This window comes from Ricinus communis, chromosome 4 (assembly GCF_019578655.1).
Source record: "Ricinus communis isolate WT05 ecotype wild-type chromosome 4, ASM1957865v1, whole genome shotgun sequence".
Lineage (NCBI taxonomy): Eukaryota > Viridiplantae > Streptophyta > Magnoliopsida > Malpighiales > Euphorbiaceae > Ricinus > Ricinus communis.
Window position 1 is genome coordinate 27922305 of NC_063259.1, and position 10904 is coordinate 27933208.

The 10904-nt window shown below is 36.6% G+C and overlaps 1 protein-coding gene across 1 annotated transcript; it reads right to left on the reverse strand.

Moving 5' to 3' along the window:
• Nucleotides 1–574: 574 nt before the first annotated feature.
• Nucleotides 575–4485, reverse strand: LOC8269219 (protein NUCLEAR FUSION DEFECTIVE 4). The gene is made up of 4 exons (XM_002511124.4): nt 4401–4485; nt 3580–4271; nt 1561–2498; nt 575–1424 (listed from the first exon to the last, which is right to left on the reverse strand). Exons 2-4 carry the CDS (start codon nt 3913–3915, stop codon nt 929–931), a joined length of 1770 nt encoding a protein of 589 aa, XP_002511170.1. The 5' UTR covers nt 3916–4271; nt 4401–4485; the 3' UTR covers nt 575–928.
• Between the last annotated feature and the right edge of the window lie 6419 nt (nt 4486–10904).

Consider the following 10904-nt stretch of genomic DNA (forward strand, 5'->3'; position numbering starts at 1 on the left):
TAAATTTGGGATTTGGTTGCTATGTCAATCCTTGGTTGGACTTGCTTAATATGGAGCAAGAAGGGTAAAAGAGCATGGAAAATGTTTATTTGCAATTGCATCCATGTATGCACGTTCACTTCCATATGAGATAGGTCCACCATACTCTAGAACAGTGGTGTATGTACATTTGCTGAAAATGGTAGCCACCTGATGATATCCTTTCCATACTACGAGTGCCTTGCCATTTTTACCTGTGAATTCCAGTTCAGTAATTAGTGGCACTGCCATTTAAATTAATATGCAGAGAAGTGGTTATAGCGGACAAATCTCATTGTAGTTAGCTTGAGTCTCATAATTCACGTTCTATTCTTCATGGGAATATAATTTCCAGAAGAGTCAATTATCAATACAGCATTAGTAGTATGAAAAACCAGTTCTGCTGAACTTAACCTGAGTGTTCGTCTACCTGGTTATAATCTGGTAAAGCAACCATTAGCAGTAGCATTCATCAGAATCACCATTTTTCTTTTGTTTCTTAAATACATGCCATTTGCAAGAAATAGCAGGAAATGAAAAGAGAATACACAAAATAGAAGGATAATAAAATACAATGATTCCTTCTTTGATTTCAGTGAATACAAAACGAATTCACTCAATTCAGTATAGCACAATGAAGCATGATATATCCTGGCTTAATGACCTTCAGGTCGGAGCATAAAAAAATTTCAGAAACAAACAAGGAATATAATTTGTTTTGAGAATGATCAAAATGAAGCGACTGCCTTTGATCTGACTTGGTATTTACTTTATATGCTAACAAAAGGGAATACTATTTGCTTCGCCTTCTTCTGCTCAGTGCTCAGCAAGATCTTATCTACAATGGTAGTAACTGTACCCCATTCATGATTTGAAAGCACTTATGTGCTTCTCCAGTTATCCTTTCAACTCAAACATTAGTCTTTCCATAGAGCTGAGCATAAACACTCCTAGTCCGATGAACCACAATCAAACTCAGTATCATAGCAACAATGCAAAGACCTGACATGATTCCACAAGTGAGGGAATAACATATTGAACCCACACAAGTAAGTGATTCCTCCTCAACAAGATGTGCGGCGAGCATAGATCCTGCATTTAGCTGTTGGATTGCTTGTTTTTCTGCATAGTAGTCGTATATACCACTAGCAATCACACCAGAGAATATAAGAGAACCAGCAGTACTCGAAAGCGTAAGAAAATTGTACAAAGCACCAAAGCTCTTCAGTCCAAATAGTTCTGAGACTGCCGCAGGCACGATTGCCCAATGGGCACCATAGCTGAGTCCTATCAAAATGCTTACAACATATATTTCTCCAGGCCAACCCATTGCATAATAGAAGAGTCCAATAGCCATGATAACCTGAGCAACAGCCATTGCCACTGGTCTTGGGTAGGCAAAATTTCTGAAAAAGCACCAAGTTAAGTACATAATTATGAACTAGGATCAGTAACATGTATGCCAGTATTAGTTACAAATGTACAACATCATCATTGAGTTCTTATCTTGAACAAGGAAATTCAATGGGAAGTAGGTTTCACCTAATGATAGCTTCAGAGAAGTAGCCACCACCAACACGGCCAAGAAAGTTCCAAATACTGATCATGGAGACAAATATGCTAGTATTGGTATATCCCAAAGATTGACAAATCTGACCCAGATTGTCAATAACTGTCAAACCAGATCCAGAAGCCAGTATTAGAGAGAAAAACATAAGCAAAAAATCTGCCTTTACTAATGCCTGCAATAAAGTGAAATCCTCCCCTCTACGTGGGCCTTTCTTCCGCTTGACCCTCACCGCTCCTTCTGCAGCTGCCTGGAAGAGTTTAGCTTGCAAATGAGCAATTCGTTTATGTCTTTCTGATGCTGGAAGTGATTCCACTTCTGCAGGCTTCTCATCTTCGACCTCACTTAGAATGACCTCATTTGCATCCTGCTCCTGCCCAGAGTTAACCCCTTCTTGTTTCTCTGGCTCAGGAAGAAGGGTCTCTTCTACTTGAGATCTTGGTTCAAAGAAGAAAACCAATAGAACAGGAATTGTAATAGGAAGCAATATGAGAATTATCAGAATTATAGAAAATAATGTGACTAAACTTTGGCTCACATCAACTACATCCTCAAGTATCAAGACTCCCAGTAAATAAGCTGCCAGTACTAGGCAGATGCTGTAGGTATATAAGAAGCTTGAATTATCAGATGGCCTAGCTTGTCTGTGACCTCCTACAGGTCTAATAATGAACATTAGAGCGATGACAACCATAGAAGGCCCGACTGCAACCATGAAAATCAACCATGCTTCATTAGGGAAATTGATCATAGTATAAATCTGAGTCAGAATTGCACCACTCAACCCCGCAAATCCTTTCAGGATTCCAACAACAGGACCTCGGCTTTTGGGGAAGTTCTGTACACAGGAAACTAGAGCTGCTGTATTGAAGTAGGTTTCACCATTTGTCCCAACAAATACAGCAACACAAAGCTGCAGAACAGAATATGGTAAAACTTTACAAAATTTCGCAGGCAAAAAACTCAAAAACCTTCTCTAGAAAAACACATAGTTATTTTGAACCTAGAATATATCAGTATGCAACTCATAATCAACTGGGCACTCCTTGGCAGTGTAAATAACATTAAGACATGACTAATGGCTCTTCAGCATATAGCCAACTTCTCCCAGTGGATGCCAAGACTTGAGGAGTAGTCAAGTAGACAGAAAAAAGATAACATAAAACACCATTGCAAAAACTAACAGCTTTAGTCTTTAAGTGCTTCCATCTTCAGTAAACATAAAATACAGGTCTTTTAAACAGGATCAATATTGGAACAACTAAGGACATTATAGAACACAATGTGCAAATCTAAGTATATTCAGCATAAATCAGAAAAACTATCAGACAATCAAAAAGTATTTTCTCCAAGCAATGTTTCCGGTATAACCTATAACTTCTTTATCGGGATAATAAGATGAGACATGTCAAAAGTTTTTTTTTTTTCTTTTGACAATATACTAAGAACCCTTGTCAGGATTAGAAGTATAAGACTAAGAAACGGAATAATTTAAATGGTGCGAAGTAACAGACTAATCCCTAATGTGGGATTAGGATCATAAATTGTCATGCTTCCACAGATGACATCCTCAGCAAAACAGCCTATGACTAATTTCAACTTGGTCTTTAAGAGTCAAGTCAAGTTACGTGCATAGGTAGGCTTTGATACCAACTGCGGATTGCCTCCGTTCATCCCTGAAACCAATACCAATTCAAACCACAAATACAAATTGTCCCCAGCAACTAGACCGCCATCATCATCATTCTTCAAACCATAAAGAACACCAAAGATTCTTCAAATTCCCAGACATAAACATATCTTGTCACAAGCAAAAAAGTGATCGAGAAGAAGAAAGATAAATAAAAATTTGATTACAGCTGAGAGTTAAGTCAAACTTCTGTCAGAGCCAAAAAATCAAATTTTCCATAGCAACTTTAGATCATAAAATAGTTTTTCTTTAAGAAAAAAAAAAACAAAGCTCCAAGTTAACACAAACAGATGATTGAACTCACCACCCAGAGCGGCAAAGCAGGCAACTTTTGGATTACAATAAGCCAAAGCAAGCCATACCCAACAAAATTCTGAAACACCCCAATTAGCAAAATGGCCCAAATAGGCAAGACCTCACACAAAGCACCAGCAACAAATCCAATACTATCACCCAAATCTTTAGCCACACCAAGCATAGCCACCTCCCTCTGATTGTAACCCATAGAACTCTTGATCACAGGTGAAATACTCCCAAACAAGTATCCAATCCCTGCACATGATTGCACCCACATTGCACAAACAAACACAAGCCATCTGTTATTGAAGAAGGCCTTGAATCTCTCATGCAACCGCTGCATTCTAATCCTAATCTTATTCCTCCTCTTGTGCAATTAAAGAAAATACAACAATCAGTCGTAACAAGAGATATATATGGGATATGGGATCTTTGAAGATACCAATTGGATGGATGAATAAAATAATATGTATTTTTCTTGTTTGAAAGCTGAGAAACGAAAAGGAAAGATTTTTATGGTTTTGAAATGTATGCTCTCTTATTTCAAAAGGAGAAAAAAAAAAGTCTGTGTCCCACCAACTGCACAACTACTGATCAAAAGCATCACCAACTGCCCTTATCACCTGTGCATGTGCTCTTGTACCCTACGGCTTACCACTCATCACCTCTTTATTCAACCTTTTTTTTTGCCTAAATCTCCTTAAAGAAAAAAACATAAATAAATTTGTCAGATTGATCTAATTAATTTTTTATTCACATATGCGTAATGGTCTTTATATGAACGAAACAAAACAGTACTTGTATGGCTTCCATTAACAATGAACGTACCTAAATTATTTGGCCTCCACATAATTTTATCTCTAAACTTTTCAATCCAATCTCTTTCACCTCTCAGTTTCTGTTTTTTTAAACCTCTTTTATCTCTGTATATATTTTATATTTTATTTGATTATATTATAAAAAAGTAATTAAAAATAAATGATATATACAAAAGTGAAAAAAAAAAGTCAAAAAGAAAAGCAAATTATGATGTGTTAATAGATTAAAAAATAGTCAAAGTATTAAGAATTAAATTGGTAAAATTTTTAACTTAATGAAAAAAATAAATTGATAAGTTTAGAAATGAAACTAAACTGTTGATTAAGCCATATTGACTCGGATATTTACATGGCAACGATGTTTAATAGAAGGATAAACATAAGCCACATGGCATTTTGCTATTGGTTGCCAATGGATTATCTGGCATGGAACTGAGTGCTTATAATTTCTCTGACTAGTGGGCCTATTGCTAAGTGTTAAACACATTAGGACAAGTATCTGCTGAGTCAGAAATTGGGCTTTAATATTCAGATATGAACAAAAATACTAAAAAAGAAAATTAAGTGATATTCTAAAGTAATTTAACTCCCTGAAATTAATTTATAACTAATTAAAGTATTCCATCACAAAAGATACATTAGAAGTCCTAGTGGCTCTTTCGTTCTTAACTTCTAAAATATCTGAGTTGTCTAATTTTTCTTTTTTTCTGAAGTTTTAAATATTACTAATTAATAAATTCGTTATCTTTTCTTATTTCAATCGAATTGAATGTATACTTTTAATCAAACAATTATTTTTTCCTTATTGAAGTAAAATTATGTTTTAAATAATCAAAATATTATAATTTTCTTTCCTTTCCTAGTTGTTATCGAATTCTTTATCTCATTTTTCCAATTGGATTGTGTTATATTAATTAATATTTTAATTTTACATTTAATTAGTAATGACCATATTAATCTCATTTTAAACATAAGAAATCGTTAAAACCGTGGCTTAATTAGTAAATTTGCATGTCGCTTCCATCTTTACGTGTGTGTATATATAGAGCAGCCTTCAAATCTGAATCGCGGGTGAAATCAGACGAGAAACAGAATAGGAAAAGAAGGAAAGGTTACTGGAAAATTCTTGCCAACTTTTCTCTGAAGAAAGGGGAGGGTTTCGTTTGCGGTGCACTATAAAGTTTAATGTATGCTTTTCTTCTTCTGTTTCTTTAGCACTATGCATAGTCGAAAAGAAGTTTTTTTTTTCTTTTTTTTTTTTATTTCTTTCAGTGTTCTATGAATTGTTCGATTCTTCGACGAAAATTTGCAAGGATTAAGTTGTATAAAGAAAAATCTACACTTTGTTTCGAATAAAATATTTGCAGCGGCATTGGACACATCTAATAATGGCAGAGGATTTAATAACTCAATTAGCTGATGATCTTCTTATTTCAATTCTTTCTCATCTAACTTTGAAGGAGGCAGGCAATAAGAACCAATGTCTTATCCCGTAGATGGAGGAAATTATGAAAATTTACTGGTAGATCGGACTTTAATTTAGGCAAGATTGATTTAAAGAAGTCTAGGTTCATTGGCTAGGTTTATACCGTCCTTCATAATTGGCTCATGTTGGCTTCAGAAAGAAAAGTTCAAAGGCCTCATTTGGATGTTAATACTTGGGGTTTTAGATATACTTTCTCGACACAGTTTCTTCATAGTCATAGCCTTAATTCAATGACTGTTCTACATTTGAAAAGCGTAGAAGTTACTGGTGATGTTGTTGACGACCTTTTAGGCCTGTGCCCCTTTTTTGAAGTGTTAAGTATTGAGAGTGTAACTTCACTTAATCATCTAAATCTATATGCCATTCGCTCAAGCTGAAGCACTTAGAGATAATATTCTGCAACTTTGTGAAATATGTGGAGATTTCTGCGGAAGATCTTGTGTCATTTAAATATTGTGGACGATATGGACACATAATTGTTTATGATGTTCCTTGTCTTCTTGAGGCTTCTGTTAGGGATGAGTGTGCTTATTATTTCCTTAAAAACATGTCCCAGTTCTCAAACTATCTCTCTCTATTAAAGACGTTTAAATTGGACTTAACGTCACTCGAGGTATGCATGTGAAATTCTTTGGTTTAAATTCTCCCTCTTCTTCTCTCTTTCGTGCACACATTACTCCCAGGCATATTGTTATGAGAAAGCATAGTTGTATTGATCTTTTCAGCTTTGATTCTGGATTGAATTGATATGATATCGGAAGGTGCCCCGAATTTCCTAAGTTAAGGAATCTCAAGCACTTGGATTTGGCGATTTATGCTTATGATGCTTACAACCTCCTCTGTTGCTCTTCATTCCTGTTGATGTGTCCCTTTTTGCATTCATTAAAAGTTATAACTTTGTTGAAGAACAAAGACAGGAACAAGAACAAAAAACAACAGTCAAGGACCAAAGGTCAAGGCCTCAGGTCATATCATCACAGGCCTAAAAGCTGAGAAAAGATCAACTTTTCTTTCCTAAGGTTGACATAGAGCTTAGGGGATCAACAGGGTAGCAATACGACCGTTACCCTTTAATTGTATATAACAGAACACTTACATACATAAAGATCTCAGAATTCTTGCTTGTAAATTCATTACAAATTAATAAAGCTTCTAATTACATTTTCTATATGGTATCAGAGCAGGCTTGATCCTGTCATCATTTACCAAAACACAAACACAAAAACCTTTCTCATCATGTCTCACAGTGATATCACAAATTAACCAACACTGTGTTAAAAGGCAATCAAAATTACTTTGAATGGTCAATGTCCGTTTACATCAGCCTAAGTGGCAAAGAAAAATTAGGATTCATCACAAGAACCAGAAGCAAGCCACAACTAATCAATCCGAACCAACCAACTAAAGAAAAAAATGAAAGCAATAGAAGAGTGGCAAACGACAAACTATATGGTAATGTCACTACTCACAAATACCATGGAGCCTCATATTGCCAGACTCTGCATGTTACTGGCATCATCACAGGCCATCTGGACCAAGATGAAAGGCCTATATAGCCATGAGCAAAACTATGCTCACATCTTCAATTTGAAACAAGAACTGGCACAAATTAAACACGGGACTCAGATAAGCACGAGTTACGCGACTGAGGTTTTGACCAGATGGGAAGAACTTCAGAGTTACCTCCCACCGACAACAGACCCAGAAGAGGCAAGAAAGAGAGTAGAACAAGATTTAATGTATGCTTACCTAGGGGGGCTCGATTCGAGCTACAAAGCTTTGAGATCGCAGATTCTATTGTCCAGCAACCTCCCCAGAATCAACGTTGTCATAGCCATCATCCAGTAGGAAGAGACTAGACGCGCGACTATGAGCACAGTTAACAACTTCGACAACATAGAAACTAAAGCCTACGCCTCTCACCTCTCAAATCCTCGAGAGACGGCTCGAGTGAGAGGAGCGCCTGCCAGCGTCAAGAGGTGCGACCACTACAAGAAGCAGGGGCACTCTCACGACCGCTGTTGGCATCTCCACCTTCACCTACTGCCGAGTCTCAGTAGAGTCGAGCGAGGAAGAAGTGGGGGGAGGCGAGAGAAAGTAGATAGGAGAAGGTTTAGCGGCTTAGGCGTCTCGAATGTGTCTAACCTTAAGGGTTATGACGAGACGTCCGGGTCGGATCCGGACTTGAGTAGTGGGTTGGATCCTTTTAATTCAATCTGACCCGACCCCAACACCTGCACCCGACCCGGCTCTAGCAATCCGACCCTACCTGATTGCAATCAATAGGCTGACTCGGATCCGACCCAATTCGTATAGCCGACCCGACCCGAACCTGGCTCGACAGAAAATTCACAATTTTCACAATTAATTTCTCAGCTCTAGTCCATTATTCAGCTTCAGCAACCCCGTGGGTCAGGTTTAGTATAAAAAAAATTACATAAATTCTTTAAAAAATTCTCAAGATTGGATCATCGACTCCGGTGCAACCGATCACATGATATGGGATCCAACAAAATTATAAAATTTTATACCTACAGATTCCTAACATTTGATCATTGCAAATGGAGATCGAGCTGAAATCTCTGGTTTTGGCTCATCAAACCTATTTCATAACAATATACAAGATATTCTTCTTTTACCTAATTTTAAATCTAATTTATTATCTGTTGGTAAAATAACTAGGAATTTGAATTGTAATGTTATTTTCTCACCTACTACAGTGTTATTTCAGGATCGAATCACACGGAAGACAATTGGTGAGGGACACTTTGAAAATGACCTGTACTATCTCACAAACTCCACCAATCAATGTCTTGTCTCGACTAGTCCAGTCAATCAAGGAGTGTTGATGCATCGATGGTTTGGGCATCCGTCCGATAAAGTATTAAATCAGCTTTTTTATTTAAAATTAAATTCTAGTTGTTGTGACATTTGTAAATTTTTTAAACATACTAGATTACCTTTCCCTTTATCTTCCACTATATCTGAAAAAATGTTTGACTTAATTCACTCCGATGTTTGGGAACCTGCCCCCGTCATCTCCTACAATCATTTCACATATTTTGTCACATTCATCGATGACTATTTCCGCACTACTTGGGTTTATTTGTTAAAAGAAAAAAAATGAAGTTTTTACTTACTTCCAAAACTTTTTTAATTTTATTTAAAATTAGTACAATGCCAAAATTAAAATTTTCGCTCAGACAATGGTACTGAATACATAAATAAATTTTTTTCCGACTTTCTCTCAAAAAAGGAAATTTTACATCAAACTACCTGCATTTATACCCCCAAACAAAATGGGTTTTCAGAAAGAAAAAAAAGACACCTCTTTGAGGTCACGCGAATCCTCCTTCTTTAAAATAATGTCCCAAATCATTTCTGGTCGGATGCCCTCCTAACTGCTGAGTATCTTATCAACAGACTTCCCAGCACCAAACTGAAAAATCTAAGTCCTCTAGAAATCCTCAGAGGAAGAAAAATTGAATTAGGGCACATTCGAGTCTTTGGCTGCACAGCCTTTGTCCACATTAATCGCCACCACAAACTCAATAAGAGCTCTGTCAAAACTATATTCCTAGGATACTCCTCTGAAAAAAAGGAGTATAAATGCTATGACCCATCCACACATAAGACCTACATCTCTCGGGATGTGTCATTTGTTGAAAGTACTCCTTACTTCACAAATGACCCCACTCACAATCATGGGCCCCTTAACTTGTTATTTTCGCATAACTCTTCCTTTTTTGACAATCAAATACTGGATACTCCACCAGAGGGAGCCACTTCCAGAAGCAACTCCCGAGGCAACTTCTTCAGGGGGAGAACATGAGCCACAAGAACAAAGTGACCCATAAGAATAAATTGCCTTGCAAAGATCATCTCGACCAACCAGACCTCCAGCCAGGTTAAGGGACTATGTGTCCCACAAGGTGTCGTATCCAATTCAACACTTTATTAATTACAATTCAGTATCAAGTCAATATAGGCATACCTATGCAATCTCACAACTCACACAGAACCCACGTTTTTTTATGAAGCTAACTCTAATCCCAATTTGTGTGAAGCCATGAAGGAAGAACTTCAAGCACTAGAGAAAAATGACACATGGGATATTATTACTCTACCACCAAATAAAAAACCCGTAGGATGCAAATGGGTATATAAAATAAAATATAAATGTGATGGTACAATTAAAAAATACAAGGCTAGATTAGTAGCAAAAAGGTATGGGTAGACTACCAGGAAACCTTTGCACCCATAGCAAAAATGAGTACTTTTATTATCTGTTGCCACTAATTCAAGATGGAGTCTGTTTCAAATGGATATAAAAAATGCCTTCCTCCAAGGATCTCTAGACGAGGAAGTCTATATGAGCCTTCCTCTAAGTCACAAGTCCTCATCAGATCACTCCTTAGTATGTAAACTCAAAAAAGCTATCTATGGATTAAAGCAATCCCTAAGAGCATGGTATGCTAAGCTAAGCCTTTTTTGTTAAAAATTAATTTTAATAAATGTGCCTTTGATTCTTCTATGTTTGTAAAACACACCCACACATGCACTATTATTATTTTTGTATATGTGATGACATTATCATAACCGGTAATAATAATGAGGAAATTGAAAAGGTTAAGCAAAAACTAAAAGGGAAATTTGATATCAAAGACTAGGTCAACTTTCATACTTTCTTGGGATAGAAATAACCAAATCACATAAAGGCTTATTTTTGTCCCAGAAAAAGTACGTTCTTGATTTATTAAAAGAAATAGGAAAAATAGGAGCCAAACCTATAAATACCCCAATGGAAACTAAAACAAAACTTAATTTGGAAGATGGTGACCATTTAGATGACATAGGCAATTATCAGCGCCTAGTAGGAAAGCTAATTTATCTAACCGTCACTAGCCTGATATCGCTTATGCGGTAAGTATGGTAAGCCAATTTATGCATGCTCCCCGTACTAGTAATTTGGATGCTATTGATAGAATTCTTAGGTATCTCAAGGGCACCCCAGGTTAAGGTATTTGA